General features: G+C 34.9%; 1 protein-coding gene across 1 annotated transcript; it reads right to left on the reverse strand.

Moving 5' to 3' along the window:
* Nucleotides 1–647: 647 nt before the first annotated feature.
* Nucleotides 648–7,565, reverse strand: LOC107778736 (uncharacterized). The gene is made up of 7 exons (XM_016599036.2): nucleotides 6,981–7,565; nucleotides 5,835–5,909; nucleotides 5,241–5,757; nucleotides 4,208–4,593; nucleotides 2,819–3,045; nucleotides 2,561–2,708; nucleotides 648–1,430 (listed from the first exon to the last, which is right to left on the reverse strand). The coding sequence occupies exons 1-7, from the start codon at nucleotides 7,443–7,445 to the stop codon at nucleotides 1,302–1,304; spliced, it is 1,947 nt and encodes a 648-aa protein (XP_016454522.2). The 5' UTR covers nucleotides 7,446–7,565; the 3' UTR covers nucleotides 648–1,301.
* Nucleotides 7,566–23,395: the final 15,830 nt, after the last annotated feature.

Below are 23,395 nucleotides of genomic sequence, written 5' to 3' on the forward strand. Positions count from 1 at the left end.
CTCGTTACTTCTTTTATAAAAGATCATTAGAAAGGAAATAACCCGCTCAATCCCCAGACACCAGCCGCATTCAATTTTTGGGCTCCTTTCTGTTGAAAACTACTAACAACTATGTGTTTGAATTATCTAATAAAAGACGCCAATTTCAATTCTTTTACAAATTGACGATATATAACTTATTTAACGCCTAATAATGTAGAGGGTAAAATAGATAATTGACCACCAAAAGTTTGAGAAATTTAATCGAGTGATTTTATGAGTGCAGTATGCATAATTAAATGACTTTTCATTTACAAACAAAAGTAACATAACGTTGCTAAGTAATTTTCAATAGTTGAGTGATTATTTGAATAATTAAGTCGAGATACCAACGTACCCAAATACTAGTATTATAAAGTTTTGCTCATACTATCAAAATCAGACACAACGGAGGAGGACTGCAGTAGTAAAACAAATAACACCCGTTACAAACAAACTATCTTCACATCCCTAGTCTTCTTATAGTAATTAAATTCATTGTTAGTCTTTGCTGCAAATAGTAGAATTGTTGTATTTTTTTTATCAAACACGTCCACTTTATATTTTAAAATTTTAATCATAAAAGTTAAATCACAAGTAATAAGCAATTTCTAAATGAAGAAGCTCCATTGGCCCAATAGCAAATAAACCATGCTCACATATTTCAATGAAATGGTATCAATTTGGCACTTTCAAGTTTACATAAATAAACATATCCCTCTCCATCCAATAAGTATGCAATACAACATTGAAGATATTTCTCTGGGACAAATTTGACAGCCAGGACAAAAATGCGGCCCGGTGCATAAGGCATCAGCTTCCGCGGTTCGAACCGTGACCTATACGTCACACAGAGACAACTTTACCGTTGCTCCAAGACAGCCAAGCCACAAAAAGGAAAAAAAGAGTAATGACAACTTGTGACACTGAATGATATGAACCTACCCCAAAGATAATTTAAAACTCAGCAAAACTCTTTTATCTTTTTGAAGAAAAAAAAGAGCAGTGGTTAAAATCTGCTGGTTATGTCGGCGTCGCCCTTACTATTCCTCAAAGTTTTGTCTAAACGAACTTGCACAAAGTTCTGCGTACGCTACTGTATCCCCTCACAACTGCTGTGAAAATGCCATATATATCACATAGGAGAAGAGTCCTTCGGTGATAGCTAGGATCATAACCATCAACCTCTGCCTTAAGCACGAACGAACAATATGGACTTCAATGAGCAAAGATCAATGAAATTTTCTGGGAGAAATCCCCTTAAATTGAAATTTTCTTTCGGACTATTCAGCAGTATGTTGTTTGCAGCCCTTAGGTCCATAATGCTGGGAGCTTCGTTTTACATTCTTTCTACAAAGGTAACAATAATGATTTTGGCACGCCCAGCAGAATATGTGATTGTTATTGCCAACCTGTGAGGGTGACAACAAAGGAAAACGGGGACGACTTAGCTACTATGTTAAACAGAAAGAAGGAAAATGAAGAGAATATATCTGCTCAACGGCAGGAAAAACTGTAAGAAAGTAGACGATGAGAAGGTTTCTGCATTACTTACTGTGCCACCCTTTCCCCACTTATAGACAGATACAATACAGTAAAGAATGAATAACTGAATATGAACAACATTATGAGTTCTAACATAAACTCTATAGAGAGAATAAAAGTTCATATGCTAATTTCAATAGCTCGCCATAGAGAGAATAACTTTCAATGTTTTTTCTCATAACACTAAGCCATATATCCTCTCCATGATGATGTTAAACACCTTCTAATAAACAAAATGGAGAATTTAATCTCTCTGAAAGCTCAATTCACGGTTCAGAGAGAATAATCAACAACTGCATTAACAAAAAGTATATGAAGCAAAAAGTAGTTCACAACTTTCTCTACGTTTGAGTAGCTTATAATAGGTACAACTATTGGAAGTGGATATTGCCAGACAAATAAGCCAATATAGTGAAGTATTTCGAAAGCATAAAAATCTGAAACAAGTTGTGTAAACATACTTTTATGATTACCAACAATGCACACAGCACACGCACAAACTAGTTACTCCTATAAGTCAAACACCGGTTACAGGGCAGGGTAGCCCAGAGCCCGCGTTCACGCAAGGTCCGGGGAAGGGCCGAAATCCAAAGGGGTATGATGTAGCCAGCCTACCCTGATGCTTGCGTCAGTAGCTGATTCCACCGCTCAAACCCGTGACCTATAGGTCACATGGAGACAATTTCACCATTGCTCCAAGACTCCCCTTCAAAACACCGGTTACATAATCATTTAATATGACAACTATGGGTATGACCATCAAAACAGTTAGAGAATCATTTAATATGACTATGGGTATGACCATCACACTAATCGGGAAAACGTGGGCGAAAAAGAACTCAACTAAAATCATCTCTAGTTATAGGCAAGACAATTAACAGGAGAGGCGCGATTAGCCAGACACTCATAATCTCATTCTGCATTAACATTTCAACTTCAAATATGAAGCGGTCCGAAACAACGGCTTTAAGAAAAAAACATTGAGAACCCGTCTTACCTTTGCATTCATTTGGCCACAATTAGGGCATGGATGACCATGATTAGCATGGATTTGAGCTTGAATCTGACCAACCATTTGGCGATGATTAATCCTCTCTTCCCACATCTGAATTGCTTCTGGTGGAAAAAGTTCACATTTCCCCTCCCTTTAACAAGAAAAAGCTCCTCAAATTAAGCATATAAATGAAATATCAAGGTCACAGACAGAGGGCATACGATACGTGAAGCCATTCTACAGTCTAAACTTGTACCAAACCTGAAGTGCTCATATCCTTCAATTTTCTGATTACAGCGATAGCAGAAATATGTTCCACAATTATCGCAAACCATCTTATTGCAGCCTTCAGTTCGCGAGATAGCCATCTTACAGGAAGGGCACTGCTTCGCGGAACGGTGAATTTCCTTCATACTGAGAATCTCATTGATTATTTCTTTCTCACGGTGCCTTTGGTCATCTTTCAGTTGAGATGAATTCTGTCGCTCCTGATGCAATAGATTAAAACGGACAAGAGCTAAATATAAACCTCCAGATAGATAGGTTATGAAATAGAAGAACGATGGTCTCAAAGTGCAAATATCATTAACATGGAATAGTAGAGTGTAGAAGGAGATCCCTATCAGCTCTTCCTTATAGTACTAGAATCCTGGGGAAGACCCTCACAGTATTTCCAATACGTTGTAAAAATGTTTATGAACCAGGCTACCTTAGGGTTTAACCTTTTAGACTACTTTGTTGTGCCTATTTTCTATGGCCAAGATCTATTGGAGGAAGAACAGGAAATTGGCACCTAACTTATCATATTTTCAGCATTGTGGGCCGTTGGAAGGTCGTAGAGGGGAACACAACATAACATCTAAAGGAATTGTCCATGTTGACAATTAAGGCCTTTTCGTTTTCGGCCTTTCCATTCTTTATCAATTAATCGAGGACATGGAAATCCCTAATAATAATTTTACATGAATGTACTTCCGTGAAAATTGTGCTTCATGATTATATCAAGTATTTTACTGAATGTAAGCTACCCTTGATTAAACAAGATTATAAATGATTACACAGACGGTGCAAGTAATAGAGGATAAAATGAGATAAGGTTGATTGAAATGGTTTAGTTTGTAGACCTCCATAAGCACTGCTATGTAGGCGCGACAATACAATGATTGAAGGTGATAAAAAGGGACAATGTACACTAAAAACCACAAAGAGAGAAAACATTATGAAAGCAAAGAATCCATACAGGCGATACCAACTAGTTGGGATTAAGGCTTAGTTGTTGTTACTACACTTACATTAGGTTTGGACCGTTTGGTGTAAGGAGATTTTTATGCGAATTAGAGATTTGTATATCTCTGTAGAGATAAGTTTGTGACTTAGAGAACCTCCAATTCTATAAAACTCCTAAGTTTACTTAAAAGACAAATTCTTTAGTGTTCGAATGAAATGGAGCTAAATAGAGCGAAATGGAATCTTGCTAATTTGCGTTGAGGCATAGTTGATTGATTGGTTGATAGTGAAACTTAACCAACATCTAGAGGAGGTAAAAGAAAATGTGTAGGACAATCCTTAACATAAGCTCTTCTTTTTAGTAATAAACAGGCCAATCTTCGTAAGGAGAAGAACATAATGAAGTTAAGACAAGACAAATACCTGCAAAATACGAAGCTTTATTTCTGGTGTCATGCACGTAACTCCGACATGACGCTTCTCTTTGCATAATGTACAAAAACTATAGAAGCATTTTGCACATTGGGCATGCACATCTTCATCCTCGATGCATACTGTTTCGCATCTTGGGCAGTAGCATACATCAGACATTGATTCCAACGTTTTCTGTAACATCAATGATTCCCAACGTTCAAACTCCACTTCACCGAGTAACCGCTTTAGCAAACCCGGAGGAATCATACCTCCACATTTTGCCTCAGGACACAGAAGCTTACTGATTGTACCTTCCTTGACATGTATATCGGAGTAAGTTTTCATGCAACTCAAGCAGAAAAAGTGTTGACATGGCAGCCTCACAAACTCCATACCTGATAAAAACAAAAGCTTCAGAACCCACTTATCACTTGAGAGGTTATTGGATATCCAATTTCCTATATGTTAACGCCTAATGTGCACAAGGGGAAGAGGCGGGTATATCTCTGTGTGTGTGTTCACGTATTTTCTAAAACTGAAAATGCACGCATTCGTACACAGAACAGGATGGATCCTACGATGGGAAGAATAACTGTAAGAATCAAGTTAAACCACAGAATGAGCAGAGATAATAATAGAATGTTGTTTTAATTGTTTTCCTCAAACAACAACCAAGGAGATACAACGGGGCAATGAATATTAAAGATAAGCATATGAATCCACAACCTTATCTTCCTTATAGAGATAGAAATATCAGAGAAACGTGGGAGTCTTAACTGGTTACCACTTCCAAAGGTGGCAAAACAGGCAGCAAAATGTTCAATACCATTCATGAAGAAGAAACTCCTCGTTACCAAGAAGGTGGAATCGTAAGTAAACTTCCTCCTTAACTTGATGGATCAGACAACTTCCAATCAATGATTGGACTGAAACCTTGTCGGTTGACTTTTGGACTCAAGTTTATTTTTTAAATTCCAGGGATATTAGGGCTTTGTACAATATACTATTATAAAGAAAATAAAGCACAAGATTTCGAAAATACCAGGAAATTCGCTGAAACATATGCAACACTGATGAATGTTTCTACGGAAATTCTCATGGCGTTGTTCCTCGTCATAGTTCTTGAGTGAGGGGATATCAACCTCTGGTGAGACAGTTCCTGAAATTGCTCGGCAATCTCCAATATGACTCTTGGCACAAAAACGTAACTTTATTTCTTGATCAAACTGAAAATGAGAAAGAGAAGAGCTATGCAACCATTCCACCCACTGGTATATAACCTCTTGACCTAATTGTTCCTTCCAGATTGAATCAAGCATGGAGCAAAGAGAGGAAATTTTTGCCGAATCCAACCACTGGACAGAGATTGTAAAGTGAGGAGCAAGATGGCTCGGATATGATTTAGGTAATAAACATGTTAACACAATTGGTGGTAAATGCTCAACTTTGAAGGAGTATGAGCACTCAGGTGAACTATCCTCTGATATTCCTAGAGCACCAGAGGAACTTAAATTTACAAACACCGTCAGCCCATCAGGAACTTCAATATGTATATGAATCTGCAAATTAGCACAAAATGAGCTTTGGTTTTTCAGAGTAAAGCATAGTTTATGAGTTTATCAAGGCACTACAATACCTGAAAAGATCGTAGGCCATTTTGTCTATCAAGAATGAATACATTGTCACCATAAATTGATTCCAGCACTAGTAACTGCAAAGAACCATGTATAATGTCAAATGTGCTTTAAATAAGCAAATGAAAATAAAGATGGAGAGGGAGATACAGAGAAGAGGATTTTGTATTTTCTTGACAATTAATTATCTCAATACACCACAATATGGCACACTGACACTCACACAAGTTAAGCTCATATTAGCCATATCTCCACAAACATATTTACAAATGAGAAAGAAAAAGAAACAATTTTCCCTCTCACACAAGATTCTTCAACTATTTGTCATATACTAGCCCAACCATAAGAAACCTAGGACATGCTAATGCAAGATGCAATTTTTTAACCATCTTCCACTCATTTCGAATTGAACAATGACAAGGTTCATTATAACTTTTCCACATCAGATACGACTTCACTGCATTGAAATCCTAAAACCTATACCACAATGTGAGAAGCTAGTTGTCAAGAAAGATATTTGACTAGACACGGAGTTTAACGTGCTAATCTAACTTATACTCCCTCTGTTCCAATTTATGTGATACTCTTTCATTTTTAGTCTGTCTAAAACGATATCTTCTTTATATTTTAAACTTTTCATTTTACCCTTAATGAGATGATTTATAGCGATACAAATATCTATGGCTTGTTTAAGACGACAACCATTTGTTCATTTTACCCACTCATTTCGAGTCGAATAGTGACATGTCCACATCATATACTACTCTCACTGCATTGTAATCCTTAAACCAACACCACAACGTGAGAGGCCTAGCAGTGAAAGACGGCACCTCTTTTGTGGAGTATAACATGTTTTTTTATGACGGTGGTACCCAGACCAGCTTGCACGCACCTCGACTACTCTATCGGGTACTTGCTACTTTCCACCAGCACAATGTAACGGACTTAGGCAAAAGGACATGATTTGAACCCGAGACCTATGGTTCTCCTCCCACTTCATTAACCATTATGCTACACCTTAAGTGCGAGTTTAACAGGCTAATTTGACTTACCGTACATATTTAGTAATAATAATTATAAAATATTAAATTTATAGTCGATAGACATCAAAGTTTAAACTTTTTTAACATAAGGATATAAGGCTTTACCTCATCTTCCTGAGCTTGATCATTGATTCTAAGCTGCTCAGCCGATAACTCGGGCTCCTCAGCACCCAATTGCAGCTCCTCTAGCCGTCTCCAAATACAATCAACATCATTATTATACAAAACAGGCCCCTCAACTTTCACTTTCTCTACACTTTCACCACTCTTTTCTTCCTCTTTAGCACTTTCTTGTTTTACAATATCTACTTCATCCTCTTTCTTCTCGAAGTTTCCATTAACCACATGAGCACGCCCATTCTTGGATACCCTTTTGGAATTTTTGTGATTCTGAGGCTTTTTTTGGTCTTTTGGAATAAACTCTGAAATGGATTCTTGTTTTGAAACTTCTATTGGATCAATTGGATTTTGATTGAGAGGAGATTTGATTACCCAATTTTGATTATTGAATTGGCGACGAGAATTATGAGTTGGTTTTGATCCTTTGCGACTTCCCTTTGAACTTGACATGGAGGAAAATAAGCTTTAATTTTACCAGCGAAAATAATTAAATTGGTGGCAGAGGGGCGGAGTGAAACACAAGGCGGTTGCTATTTATAGTATTCTGAGCCTGACAGTTGAGAAGCGGCTGTTTTTTTTGGTGTCTGCTCCTCAACCTCATTTTAAGCAAATCAATTTGGTCTAAAATATCACGGAATTAGGATTTTCATAATATAAAAAAGTAAATATAGGGTCGAATATAGAGTTCGTTTGAATTAGCTAATTGTAAATATCTAATAAACTTGAAGTGCTGAAAATTAATTTTTAAATAAGTATTTATATGTTTGGATAGAAGTGTTGAAATTGATAATAGGCAGTTGATGCGTTTGATAAAAAAAAAATTGATAAGCTATTTTTTTTAATTAAAATGATTAAAATACTCCTAAAACTTTACAAAATATTATAAATTTAAAAGTTTCTTTCTAAATAAAATGGTGAACAACAAATATGGAATGAAGAGAAAAGTTAAAAAAAAAAATGGAAAAAAGTATTTTGTGAATTATAAAATATTATTAAGGATAAACTAGTAAAAAATTTGGTCAAACTAAAAGTGCTTATAAGCTTAAAATCATAAGTTGGAATTGACAAAATTATGACTAAAGGTTGATTTTAGCTTATATGTACTTAGCTCGTGAGCACTTTGAGTGTTTATCAAACGCGTAGATAAGTCAAAAGATGCTTATAAGCCAGTTTGACTAAGTTATAAATTTAGCCAAATACCCTCGTAGCCTTTTGGCTATGGATTCAACTAAATCATAACTTACAGTACAATAAGTTTAATACCAAAAATCTTAAAAATTGTATTCATCAAATTTAAATTATGAATCCACCTTTCTCTTCTAAACTAGTAAACTTTAGCCTCCAACATCATGTTGCATTAAGCTTTCCAACTGGTTGGAGTTGAGATGCACTCTGTTTAATAAGCTTTACCTTTGCAAAGTATGTTCTCGATTTTTTACTTAATATGTATTAGCTGAAATCTTTCTAGATCTCCTTTTATGGTTTCGTTGAAACATATTTATTTTATCACACACGAACTCTCCGATTGTGATTGTGTGTGCTTTTAAGCAATAAGACTGCTTGCTAAACGAACTACTCTTGACGAAATGCCCTACTCTAATAGTTGTTCTCTGTGATGTATAAGTAGTTTCTCAATTTAGTTGGAAAAACTAAGTTGAAAACTAAATTTATTTGGTGGAAACCAAATGTAAAACTAAATGTATTTTCCTACAAATAGGACCTCTTATTCCCTATTTGGAATATACTCAGAAGAAGAATAAGAAATTTTCCTTCTTTCTATTACTCTTTTAGTTTATATTTTGATATCTCATTTTTATTTCATAGCATGTTATCAGCATAAAGGTTCTAACCATTTCCATTATTATATTTTCATATTTTGTTTCAATTTCACTATATCGAATTTATTAAAGCTTGAATTTGTGGTATTTGATTTTTTCAAAGAATTATTTATCATGTGTCCTTAATGCTGAAAATACACCTCGAAACGAAAGGTCCTGAAAATACTAGTGTGCAAGAAATGAAGCATCAAGTAAGGATAAAACAAAGGCTATGACTTTCCTTCGCCATTATCTCATCGAATGGTTAAAAACTAAATATTTAACCCTGAAAGATCCATTTGAATTATGTAGTAGTTTGAATGAATGATATATCCACCTTAAGACAACAATATTGCCAAGAGCTCGGTATGAGCGGATGCACTTGTGATTATAAGATTTTAAAACCGTAAGTGAATATAATTTTGGTTGTATTCAGAATAACTTACCGATTAAAACTATATGGAAAACTATAAATGATGAGTGTCATACCCAATTTTTACCCCAAGAGATATATATGTTACGTATTATGTGTGGGTTAAAGAATTTTTCCAATTAAAGTGACAATTTGAAATAGGGATTATCTTATTGTTAAGAATCACCACTTGAAATTAATTTTTGGTGTTCCAAGTTACCTTTTAATTGAATCTCTAGTCAAAGGAAGGTTTGACTCTATTTTTATTGGTCTGCGAAAATAAAGTTCGGGTAAGAAATTTTGTTGACCCTGGAGAAGGTGTGAGGCACTCTCCGAATCTCGTGGTTCTAGCACAGTCGCTTTATTGACTACAACTTGGCTTGAATTAATTCGGGACAAACTGTGTTTTATTTGATTTCCATGTTTTACCCAAGTTCCCTTTTATAACATGATTATTAGAATTATTAAATGATATTTTGAATAATATAAGTTGTCGTAACCACACTACGCAAGCGAATACGTGATCGAGATAAAATTTATTAATTTTGTCATAACAACGTTACGCAAGTGAATCCGTAGTTATAACAAATTAAAGAATTATTAGCACGTTATTACTTTTGAAAAAATTACTACATTTGAGGAAAATAATTTTGAAATTTATTAAATATCAACTATCGCGATACGCGAACGAATTCACAATTTAAAACTTTGGATTAATTAAATTAGAAATTAATTAAAGCTATTGGATATGATGTGCTATTAATGAATTAATTGAATGTTATACATCATGCTACGAAAATGAGTCCGTGAAATTAAAGCGTGTCTACTAATAGCCTAGCGTTTAAATTAATTATTAAGAAGACTAAATTGTAAAGTTATTTTAATAAAAAAAAACTGATTTTTATTGAGATTATTTGAGTTTAGGCAAGCTTTGATGTTAGACAACAACAACAACAAAAACTCAGTATAATCTCACTAGTGGGGTCTGGGGATGGTAGTGTGTACGCAGACTAAGGCTGACAAGTGGGTCGGTCCAGAACCGGGACCGGTCCGGGACCGCGGGCCAAACGACTAAACGGGCCAGGACCGTTTGGTCCGGTTTTAGCGGGCCTGGTCCGATCTCGTGGGCCGGTCCTATGATTTGGGCCCGTTAGGCCCGGAATCGGTCCGGTCCCTTAGCGGGCCCAACGGCTATTTTTTTTAAAAAACAAAAAACTGTTAGGCTGTCAAAAATAGTCGTTGGGCTGTCAAAAATAGCCGTTGGCTATTTATGAAATAGCCATTTAACCCCTCAACTTTGTTTTAATCCCAAACTTTTTATAATTACATTTTTTCCCTAATTACACTTCGCCTGGAAGCGGTGATGAGCAAGTTTCATTTTCGCCACCACCAACGGAAATTCCTCCGGACCTTGAAGGATTTATGAAATTTGTAAGAGATACCATATAAATTACTATGTAACTTGTATTTTGGCACATCTTGATTAGTTTCTTTTTCTTCTCAATGGTGGTATTAGCACCTTGTTGTGCTCATTCCATAGGGGTAGGAAGACTAAGAAAGATATTGCCATGATTTTTAATGCTATAATAAAAATATAACGCATTGATTTGAATATCTCTTCACAATATTTTTGTTCTTTTATATATCTTAAGCTATACATATAGTATAATATAGTATACTATACTATATATATATCTCATAAGATATATAAACTATATTCGATATACTATATATACATCTTAAGATATACTATATATACTATACTATATATACATCTTAAGATATACTATATATACATCTTAAGATATACTATATATACTATACTATACTATATATACATATTAAGATATACTATATATACATAGTATACTAGATATACTAAATATATATATAGTAGATATACATGTATATATAGTATATCTTAAGATGTATATATAGTATATAAATCAGAATATATCGAATATAACTTATATATCTTAAGTTGTATATATAGTATATACTATACTATAATATATATACATCTTACTATATATATTATATATATCTTAAGATGTATACTATCGAATATGACTTATATACTATGTATATATAGTATAGTGTGTGTATATATAAGATGTATATATAGTATAGTGTGTGTATATATATATATATATATATATGTGTGTGTATATATATATATATATATCTTAAGATGTATATATAGTATATAAATCGAATATAGCTTATATATCTTAAGATGTATATATAGTATAGTATAGTATATATATATATATATATAAGCTTATATATATATATATATGTATATCGAATATAGCTTATATATCTTAAGTTGTATATATAGTATATACTATACTATACTATAATATATATACATCTTACTATATATATTATATATATCTTAAGATGTATACTATCGAATATGACTTATATACTATGTATATATAGTATAGTGTGTGTATATATATATATATATATATCTTAAGATGTATATATAGTATATCTTAAGATGTATACTATCGAATATGACTTATATACTATGTATATATAGTATAGTGTGTGTATATATATATATATATATATATATATATATATATATATATATATATATATATATATATATATATATATAGTATAGTATATTGAATATACTATGTATATATAATATAGTGTGTATATAACTATATATATATATATATATCTTAAGATGTATATATATACTATAATATATATACATAGTTTATAAGTCATATTCGATAGTATACATCTTAAGATATACTATATATACATCTTAAGATATATATATATATATATATATATACACTATACTATATATATATATAGTATATCTTAAGATGTATATATAGTATATTTTAAGATGTATACTATGTATATATAATATAGTATATATATATATATATATTTAAGATGTATATATAGTATATAAATCGAATATAGCTTATATATCTTTATTACTATTTATTTCTCAAACTTCAATAATAAAAAAAAAACACAAAGTTTCTGTTGGGTCCGTTTAGGCCCGGGACCGACCCACTTAACCCGGAATCATTAGTTCGTGGTCCCGGTCCCGAGCCGGTTCCATCAATAAGCCCGCGAAGCCCGGGACCGTTTAGGACCGGACCGCATAGGACCGGGCCCGCGAAGCCTACTTAGGACCGGGTCTGGCCCACTTGCCACCACTAACGCAGACCTTACCCTTATCCTGGGATAGAAAGACTGTTTTCGATAGACCCCCGACTCCCTCCCTCTAAAACTCCCCACCTTTCTTTTGGGGTGACTCGAACTCCCCCAAGCTTTGATGTTAGAATAAAATGAAAAAGGGGCCAAGCTGCTGACCCAGTCCAAGTGCACAGCCCAATTCAATTGATTAGAATGACAGAGAAAATAATAGTCTCACAAACTAAAGTGGCATTGCGACATCATTTGGAAACCCATGTGTCGTTCCAACATTTTCTTTTCTTTTCTTTGAGAATCAATTTTTATAAATCCATAACTCCTTTAATCTTAAACCAAAATCATATGGCCCAGCACGTCAACACGTGTGTATATTCAACTCAAACTAATCTTTTTAACATGTAACTCTAACATAAAATTATATTAGCACACAACCAAGGCAATTAAAATTAAAGTCAACATACTTATCATCAATAAAATTGCATTCAAGCTCAAAACTCGAACTGAGAAAACTAACGTGTTCTCTTTTTATTACTAAGACAGGAGATCAAAACAAATTTACTTCCGGTTAACTCACTTCTTAAAACATTTGGGGATCGTTTGATTGGAAACAAGTTATCACAGGATTAATTATCTCGGGATTAGTTATTCCATCCTCTTATAGGAATAAAAATAATAATATAATCCCAGAATAACTAATCCATGGACTAGTTATACCGTAATTTTGTCCCAACCAAACATGAGTTTAAATTTAATCCCAAAATTAATTATTCCTTATCCCTCGTACCAAACGAGCCCTTAATTGTTAGTAGTTCTCAACAGAAGGGAGCCCAAAATTTGAGTGCGGCTGGTGTCTCACGTGCATGTTACACTAGCCATAAGTCTAGTAGAAGTGCATATGTCGCGCCCCCTCTGGCTATCTTTGATTGTCTTGTTCGAAAAATTTGGGGTCTTATGAGCGGGTTATCTTCTTTCTCATAATTTTTGTTTTTAAAAAAAGTAATGAGAGGGAAACCTTGACCTTCCCTTGTTCTACCCTTTGAATTCGAAAATCAAAGAAGATCACTTTATGTAGCGATACCTTTACTTCGATTCCGCTCAGTTGTTTTGAGTTAATTTGGTTAGATTTAATAGGTTTTTGGTGGATTATATAGAAAAATTACACTTCTTCTATATATCGATGAAGCAAAAAATATTTTCAATAAGGTTCACACTTATTTTTAATTAAAACAAATAGTATATACTAGTATACTAGTAAAAGCAATAACTTTAATGAAGAAATCACTCTCATCTATAATAATAAACTATAAGCAAAAATAAAACTCTCAAAGTTTCAAATTATGTAGCAACATGTCTTTTTTTCTTATAACTGTAATGTCTGGGCCAACTTGTGTGCACTTCGACTAATTTTACGGAATACCTGTCACCTCCTACCAGCAAGAGGTACCAAGTAACTCTATGGATAGATATGTGAAGCAATCATCTACTGTTTTTTAACCTCCGCTATGATTTGAATCTGATACCTTATGATTCTAACTCACTTTATTGACCACGAGGTCAACCCCTTAGATGGTTACATAGCAAAATCCTTCGTAATCCGTTCTAAAGGAATGACAGTTTTTAGGATTAAAATAATTTTTACTTTTAAATTTTTTATTGTACCTTTAATGAAAAAAAATTATAACTATGTTATATTACTATTACTTTACTTTACTACTATATAGAAGAGGGAATGAGAGAAGCCATTTAAGTTTATTCCTTTATATGTCCTGCATATACATGTGGAACTTGAAGTGTCCTTTAGGGTATTTACAGCTTTATTCGGTTTGTATTTCGGCGCTGAACTATTGGACCAGTTAATTTCACACTCCAACACATCAGGTTCCTATGAATTAAACTGTGATGCATATGTGATTGCCATGTTTTGCTAATATGATAGCTATTTGCATGGCCAATTTATGAATTTGTATACTTTAAGTTTGATTTAGGTATATAGTTTAGCAAAAATCTAACCTGAGTTGTATGCTAATTAAGCTGTAAGAGTTACAGACCACAACAAAGTACAGTATTCAACTTATTTTTCCATGTTGATTTATTTAAAGCCACGTAAATTTCAAGTTACGAATAAAAACATGTGCTAAATTATGTAACATTTAACAAAATAATCCTTTCATAAGAAACAAATATATAACCAGAAATAATGAAATGTTTACTTACCTTAAGATAAGCAACATAATTAATTATAAGACCGAACTAACTTAACACGTTTGGAAGGAATTGGAATTTGTTTGTTTATTAGTATTATTTTGTTTTGGTAACTAATTAGTAGAATACAAATTATTTATAAAAGGCTAACCCTTTTTTTTTCTTGCTAAAACGACGTGATGTATTAAGCAGGAAATCAAAAAAAGTTATTACAACATGGAACCAATCTTAACGATGCAGTTCCTAACAAGTCTTTGCGGTAATTAAAGAAAGCAAATAAAGGCATTGTGCCTCAAAATGTGTCTTCACGTTCAACATATCCTTCCAGCATATGTGTGCTTGCTTAATGTGCTAGAACATGTGTGACTGAGTTTGCTTCACGATATATGTGCTTGACTGGTGGCTGGTCCATTACTGCGAGGAGGAACCTATAATCATTTAGTAAAGTTATGTGAGCATCATTAGTCATATGATGTTTTATGATTATTGACAATACCTGGCAGTCAATTTTCACAACTAGTGGCATTAAGTTTTTAGTAAAGGCCAGCTCCAGTCCCTTCAATAGGACTGTAAGTTCCGCTTCTAACGGCGTATTGGCCACAACATAGCTGGAGAACTCCGCTATCCAGTTGCCCTGGGAATCTCTGATGATTTCTCCTGCTCTTCCATAGTTGGAGTTTTTCCTATGTGCACCGTATATGTTGAGTTTATAGATGTTTTGTGGTGATGACATCCATCGTACTTGAATTCTTCTGGATTGCTTGTGAGTTGTTCTCTCTTTGGTGAGACAGAGGTATTCAATGGCTTGGGCAACTGGTGTGTTGTTGACGATTATTGTAGAGGTTTTTTTGAATAGGTTGTTGTTGGCGATTATTGTGGAAGTTTTTTGAATGGGTGTGATAATGGATAATGGGACTTGTATTTGGTTTGGTAGAGTTATTGAATCAGTAGAATTACATAGTTCTTTAATCAACATGCTGAAATTCGGTAGATTAAAGTCTATATGTAGGGTGTTCCAGATGGGGGTGTTGCGTGGACAATAGAGAAAGATGTGTTCTGTATCTTCCACTAGATTGCAGTGGGGACAAATGGGTGATGCAAGTATTTTCCTGTAGTAGAGCATGTGTGTTGTAGGTAGGCGATTTATGGTTAGTAGCCATGTGAAGTATTTTAATTTGTTATGGCAATTGACTTTTCATATCCAAGAGTGTTCGAAGTCCCTTGATGATTGTGTAGATAGGCAATTCCTAATTAAAGAGTAGGTTGACTTTATAGTGAAGGAACTGTCATTGGTTGATTTCCAAAAAATGTTATCTGTGGAATTTTTGAAAAATTGTATATAGGTATTGTGGATTATTGATTGGATATTTAAAGGGGGTCAAAGGATAATTGGCTTATATCCAAAGAATTTAGTTATAATATGTGTGAGAGATTTGTCCCCAAGTCCGTATGTATTAGTGGACCTTGGATGAGAGACCTCAGAGGCAGCTGTGCGATGATCCAGTTATCCTTCCAAAGGTTGATGTGGTTGTCATTTGCAACATTCCAGGCTAATCCTTTTGCAAAGAAATGATGAGGTTTAGCAAGGCTTTTTTCACACATAGGATCCATCTGCAGTTGTGGTGAAATCTTTGTGTTCCTGTCTTGCCTTGTATTTGTGACATGCCACCTATGTCTATAGACTGTTGGGACTATAGTGCAAACGATAAAGAATGCTACAGAGAAGAGCTAAACTTTTGCTCTTGAAATTAAAAAGACATAGTCCTCCTTCTTGTTTTTGGGATGTCACAATATCACAGTTAACAAGGTGGACTCTCATTTTTTCTGTGGTTGAGCCCGAAAGGAAGTCCCTTTTAATACAGTCTATATATTTTCTAGTAGACGTAGGCAGATAGTTGAGTTGCATGGAGTGAGTAGGTATAGCTGATAGTACTGACTGGATAAGAGTGGTTCTTCCTGCATAGGTTAGGAACTTTTCTTTCCATCCTTTAAGCGTTGTATTCATTCTATCAAGTATGGATTGATAATCAGATCTTTTTAGTTGTAGATTAGTGACTGGGAAGCCAAGGTACTTTCCTACATTGTTCGTTACCTTAATGTTAGGCATTGTGGAGAGAGTGCTCTACGTATTGCTATCTACATTCCTTGAGAAGATGATTTTAGATTTTGTGAAGTTTATCCGCTGGCCAGATTATTGGGTGATGGAGTTGAATATATTTATGATCGAATCAGCACTAGTTGCATTTGCCTAGAGAATAGGATGAGGTCATCTGCGAATAGTAGATGGGATATGGGTGGGCTTTTTTGACTAATTTTGATAGGTTTTCATTGATAAATGTCTACAACATGGTTAATGCATCTAGTAATTGATTGCATACAGATGATGAAGAGGTAGGATGATAATGGGTCTCCTTGGCGTATACCATGAGAGGGTTCAAAGAATTTTGTTGATTGGCCATTGACTATTATAGAAGTAGATGATGTTGAGATGGAGTTCATAGTTAGGGTAATCAATTTGGCAGGGAGGTTTAAGGAGGGAATTTCTAATGAAAGACTATTCCAGGAGGTCAAACGTTATTTCTAAGTCTAATTTAAGCATTATTTTTCCTTTACCACTTGAGTTCTTTTTGAAAGAGTGGATTGCTTCCTGAACTATAATAACATCATCAATAGGCCGCCTACCGGGGATAAAACTGCACTGAGTAGGGCTGATAATTTTGTTAAGGAAAGGTCGTATCCTATTAATAATGATTTTTGTGATTGTCTTGTATATCCTATTACAAAGACTAATAGGTCGATAATGGGTGATGTATTGTGGGTTTTTATTTTAAGGATGAGAGAAACATATGTCTTATTTATCTCAGGGTCAATTGTGATGGTTTGAAAAACTTGTGAGCAGGTATTAACGATCGAGGGACATGTGTCCGCCCAATATTTTTGGACGAAGATCGGGTGCCTTGAGTGGCTTAAAATATTTTATTGCTTTGTATATTTCAATCATATTTAGATCTCTACTAAGGAACTCTCTATCACTATCACTGAGAATTTGAGAGTGCTTGGATTATGGATTATATGTTTAGAATAAAAGGATAATTCGGTAGTGTAAATATATGTAAAGTGCTTTAAGATAATGCTTCGTGTGTTTTGTAGGTCAAAAATCAAGTTGCATACTGAGTCATTTAGCCCTAGGATTCTATTTTTCTGCTTCGTTGTATAGCCGAAATGTGGAAGAAATTAGTATTGGCATCGCCAATATTTAGCCATTGAACTCCAGATTTTAGTTTCCATAAATCCTCTTCGTTTTTTAGGATTCCATTATATTCGCAAATGAGCTTTTCCTCAAGGTCTATGTGCAAGTCTCTTTTGTGAGTGGGATGCATATTTTGAATACCTAGTATTCTATTTTGTAATATTTGTTTCTTTTTAAAAATGTTCCCAAAAATGCTTTTGTTCCAAGACTTAACATGTTTCGTGAAGGAGGATATGGCATTCATGTAGTTAATGTTATTTGACCAGTGGTAATTGACAATACTGTTAAAGTCAGGGTGGCTTAGCCATATTATTTCAAAGCGGAATATGTGGTGCGATTTCCCCATAGGTTTTGTTGGGTTCAAGAGGACGGGATAATGGTCAAAGTATGTGTGTGAAAAATGAGACACAGTCGCATCTGGGTATGTCCCTACCCATTCAGGATTGGCAAGAAAGCGATCTAATCTTTCTAGAATGTGGCCTTTTTTTCTTCTTTTATTTGTCCACGTGAACCCTAGGTCAATCATATTAAGATTGTCTAGGCATTGTATAGAGGCAGTAGCCATAATATTATTAATTGTCCTTCCTCCAAACTTTTCGGAGGCCAAAGTTACTTCATTAAAATTCCCACAGATAAGTCAAAGGCAAAATATGGTTTCTAGCAACAGTTCTAAGTTATTCAATAATATTTTCCGATTAGCTAAATTTGTACTTGAGTAAACTAAGGATAACAGTCAACTGTGGGATCTTCCTCTTACTTGGATATTGACGTGGATTTTCTAGTTAGTGGTGACAACAGGGTCAACAGTAAGCTCTTCCTGCTTCCATGTTAAGGCAGCACCGCCAGAGTACCCATCTGCACTAAGCTCAAATAGGTCAGTGAAATTAACAAACACCATAAGGTCGTAGTGGCTTTGCATGCGTGTCTATGTAAGGCATATGATGAAGGGTTTGTTCCATTCTACGAGGTCCTTGAAGTTACGCCTGAACTCTGGGCTGTAACATCCTCTACAGTTTCAAAGGAGTATCTTCATATGGGGCTCATTAACGATCCGCGAACTCCCTCCCGGCGCTAGTGACATACGCAGATGGGCGGTCAGTGGGTGGTCCACCCCATTGTCCATCAGAATGTCCTCCATCGTCAGTATTGGAAGTATCAGGATAGCATATTTGTGAAGGGTTGAGAGTGGGCAGGTGCGGATGTTCATTGCTATCCTCAAGACATTTGTTGGAACAATGATGAAGCACCTTTTTTCTTTGTTTTTGTTGAGGGTCATTGACAGTAATTCCTGCAGTGTGATGTTCCGAAGAATTTTATCGAGGATGTTTGGCGCCAGTTGTTCGGGATCGAGTATCATAGTCGTTGCCTCTTCCATGTTCAAAGGGGATAATGAGTCTAGTGGGGTTAGATGATCCTCGATATCCAGGTTCTCCAGCAGGGCTTGTTCTGGCGACAAGAGCAACCAGTTGGCCTGTGGGGATGCAGCCTCCTTCTGGTTCTGAGTAGAGGGTGGGGGTTCCTGCTGTTGGTGTGCGTTGTGGTTGCCTATATGTTGGGCAAGGTCCGAGGTTGCTATCTCCTGGGTGTAGAGTAACTGTAGCGATGTTTTTGCCTGATCGTTTGTATAGAGGCCTTGTTGTATCATCTGGATTAGCTCTTGGGTTGTTCCCGATATTAGGGCCGCCTGTTGTTGGGTGGAGGTCGTGGGGTACTTGTTTGCATGTGAGTGGTTTGTTGGGGTCCTGCTAAATGTAGTGTGGTATAGGCCACTGCTGGTTCATGAGGCCATACATGTAGTTGCTCATCTGATTGTAGTAGGTTTGGTGATTGATGACAGTTTGGACGGGGATGATCGTCGTTTGGAAGTAGTAGTTGGTTATTTGTGACTGAGGTTGGGGTTGATAGTCTTCTTTTTCCCTGTGATGGCGTCCATAGTGGTGATTCTGGTGGCGTTTGTAGTAGTGGCGTTTATTTAATGGTGAGCAAGAATGTGAGGCGTTTCTGGTGGGCGTTCCTTCATAGAGATGATAATGGGGGGATGTAACAAGGCGTTTGGTGTTAGGACGTAGGGGTTGGGTTAGGGGTGATAGAAAAGGAATGAGTGGTATGGATAGGTTTATAGGTATGCGGAAGGGTAGGGGTCAACCCATTAAATGTGATGGGTGTGGGTTTCTGTGTATTGGCCAGAAGTGGGGGCAGATTTGAAGGTTGGGGTTCCGGGGGCAGTTCGTTTGGGGTGATGTTTGGTCGGGCCAGCGGAAAGGTAGTTTTTGAATTTTGGGGTATTTTTCTAATTATGAGTTTTGTCTTATGAGTCTTTTGTTCCGTTGGTACTGTAGTTGCAGTTGAAGTAAACTGAAAAAGAGTGTGTGTAGCAGATATTTTTGCTGGTGAATTGAATTGGTTAGATTATTTTTTTTGGAATTTTGTTTTGAAGTTCTCACGCATGATCGTTCAAGATGGAAAACTTGTTATTTTGGGTAATTGTAGATGTCCATTTGTTGTTTGAAGAGTCATTTATTACTTTCTTGGGCTCAATGAAAATCTCTTTTCGTGTTTCCAACGTAAAGTTGGTATGTCTAGTAACATGTAATCATTGCCTCTATTTTTTCTCCCTTTTTTTCTTCCGTTTTTTCCTCTACTCTAATTTCTTTTCTTTGTTTTTGTTTTCTTTTCCTTCTTCAATTTTTTTTTTTTCATTTCCTTTTCCTTGCCCAGTGGCTTCGGAATTTTTATTTTTCCCTAGTTCTCTTTGTTTTCCATCTATATCTAATTTTGAAGTTTTGTTAGTAGCGTACCTCTCATTTGTGTTGTTGACATTCAATTTTGTCCATCTTTACTCCATATTTATTCTAATGAGCTACTACTAACTAATGAAGTCATGTTAATATTTATAGTATTTTTAAAATATATTATTACAAGTACTACAACTATATTATTATTATTATTATTTCTATAAATGTTTACTACGTATTAGCAACTTTCAAAAATATAAAGCATTTACAATTTACTTTTAGATTGTTCAACTATTTATATAAAATTATATTTATTCTTCAACTTCTTGTATCTTATTTTTTATGTACTAATTATCATTCATAATTACTTTATTACTATGACATTTTAATTTAGTAGTAGTTTAATTATCAACCTTACACTTAACCCCAAATCAATCCCAAGCCCAAAGTCGGCAACCAATTAATTCCCAAACTCTACGTCCAAACACGTCTTGGGCGAGTCTTGCCAGCACCTCTCCCCCTTATTGCTTCAATTTTATTTCATTAGGTTAGTTTTCTTTCCGTAATATTTTCTTTCCTTGCTTCCTTTTCCCTAATACCCGTTAGTTATCCCCTCCCTCTTTTATGGGATCTTTGCTTTAATTACCACTAGTGTTAGTACCCGTGCGATGCGCGAATAAATATCAATTTATGATTTAGTTTATTTGCATTATATGAAAATTGCGTTAAAATTAAACCTTCCAGATAAAAATTACATACAATTATTAGATATTAGTTAAGAAGCAGGACATGAAACTGTTTTTCCATATTTCATACTGAATAACATATTTTTTTTATATCTGTAACAACCCAACCCCTTAATCTTAGTACTTGCATTTTATTCTGTGATCAATATTAAATAATATTAAACATATCACGTTATAATATATCTTGTTTGAGCATTTTGTTTTAAAAAATTCTTACTATCACTTTATGTTTTACCTCAAAGTCGAATAAGTCTTATCCTTCTACATTTTCATCAAAACAATCTCTATGTAATATCTGCTTATAGTTGATGTATTATTTATTATTTAATATTATTATATTTTCATGTGATCTTTTATTAGCTTATCAATTGAATTAATTGTCACGACCCAAAATTTTAACCTGTCGTGATGGGGCCTATCTCGATACTAGGCAAGCCGATAATCTTAATAAATCATAATTCTCTTAAGTTTGAAAATATAATATTTAAATACAAAATAAAATCCCACAAATATTGATATGAACACTCCCCAAAATCTGGTGTCACTGAGTACATGCGCATCTAATATGAATACAAGTCTGAAAAATACGGTCTATAATCGTCTAAGACCAAATACAATGAACAAGGAGATAGGGAAAGAGAGACAAGGTCTGCGAAATACGACAACTACCTCTGAATCTCCGGAAAATAAATTGTGCAAGAAAATCAACACACACTACGTCCAGAAGCACCTGGATCTGCACACGAAGTGTAGGGTGTAGTATGAGTAAAACCAACTCAGCAAGTAACAATAATAAATAAGGAATTGAAGATAGTGATGAGCTACATAGTTATAGTTCATTTTCAGTAATTCCAACAGAGAATAGACATGCTTTCAAATCCAATAATTTAAGTCAAATCAATTTATACATTTCAAGTTCATGTAATCCGGATGTAAAATCCAACAATGACAAATAGCAACTAAGTGCAACAACAAATGAAAAGCAAGTACAGCCTCTCAGGGAAACAATCACTCCACTATCACAACAACTCAACCACTCGGCTCTCAACACTCACACTCAATGGGTACCCGCACTTACTATGAGTGTACAGACTCCGGAGGGGCTCCTATAGCCTAAGCGCCATAATCCGCACGGACAACTCAGGTGATGCACGGACAACTCACGTGCCATAATATCCTTACCTCGCCGACAGGCCCTCGACCTTACTCAGTCCTCAACCTCTCTAGTCTCCCGGGCTTTCGAAAATCACAAAGATTAGCCCCAACAAAGATAACATAGTGTATCAACAAATATCATGAAAGACTGAGGTATGATACGCAAGTAAAATCATGACTGAGTACAAGACAACAATTAGCAAATAATTCGACAAGTATGCAACCTCTGTGGGTCCCAACAGTACTATCACATAGTCTAAGCATGATTTCTAACATGATTTACAGTCAAATTTCTTCAACACATAGATTGCATATAGCTAACAACAAGTTATTCAACTTCACTGTTTCACGGGACGGACCAAGTCATAATTTCCTCGGTGCACGCCTACCCGCCCGTTATCTAGCATGTGCGTCACCTCCAAAATAATCACATGACATAAAAATTCGGGGTTTCATACCCTCAAGATCAGATTTAAAATTGTTACTTATCTCAAGTCGTGAAATTCTTATTCTGCAATGTCCTTTCCTCGTGAATTTGCCTCCAAATGCCTCGAATCTAGCTATAAATAATTCGTTTCAGTCAATAAAATTCATTGAAATTAATTCCATAAGAAAATGCTAATTTTTCATAAAAATCTAAATTTTAGCTCAAAAAATTACACATGGGCCCCACGTCTCGGAACCCAACAAAAGTTATAAAATCTGAAATCACATTCAACCACGAGTCTACCTATACCAATTTTACCAAAATCCGACCTCAACTCGACCCTCAAATCCATAATTTAAACTAAGAGGTTTTTCTAATCTTTCCAACTTAATTCACCCATTAAGTGTTAAAAACAATCATGGATTCGGGTAATTTGATCAAAAATGAATTAAGAACACTTA

The sequence above is a fragment of the Nicotiana tabacum genome, chromosome 15 (assembly GCF_000715075.1).
Source record: "Nicotiana tabacum cultivar K326 chromosome 15, ASM71507v2, whole genome shotgun sequence".
Taxonomy (NCBI): domain Eukaryota; kingdom Viridiplantae; phylum Streptophyta; class Magnoliopsida; order Solanales; family Solanaceae; genus Nicotiana; species Nicotiana tabacum.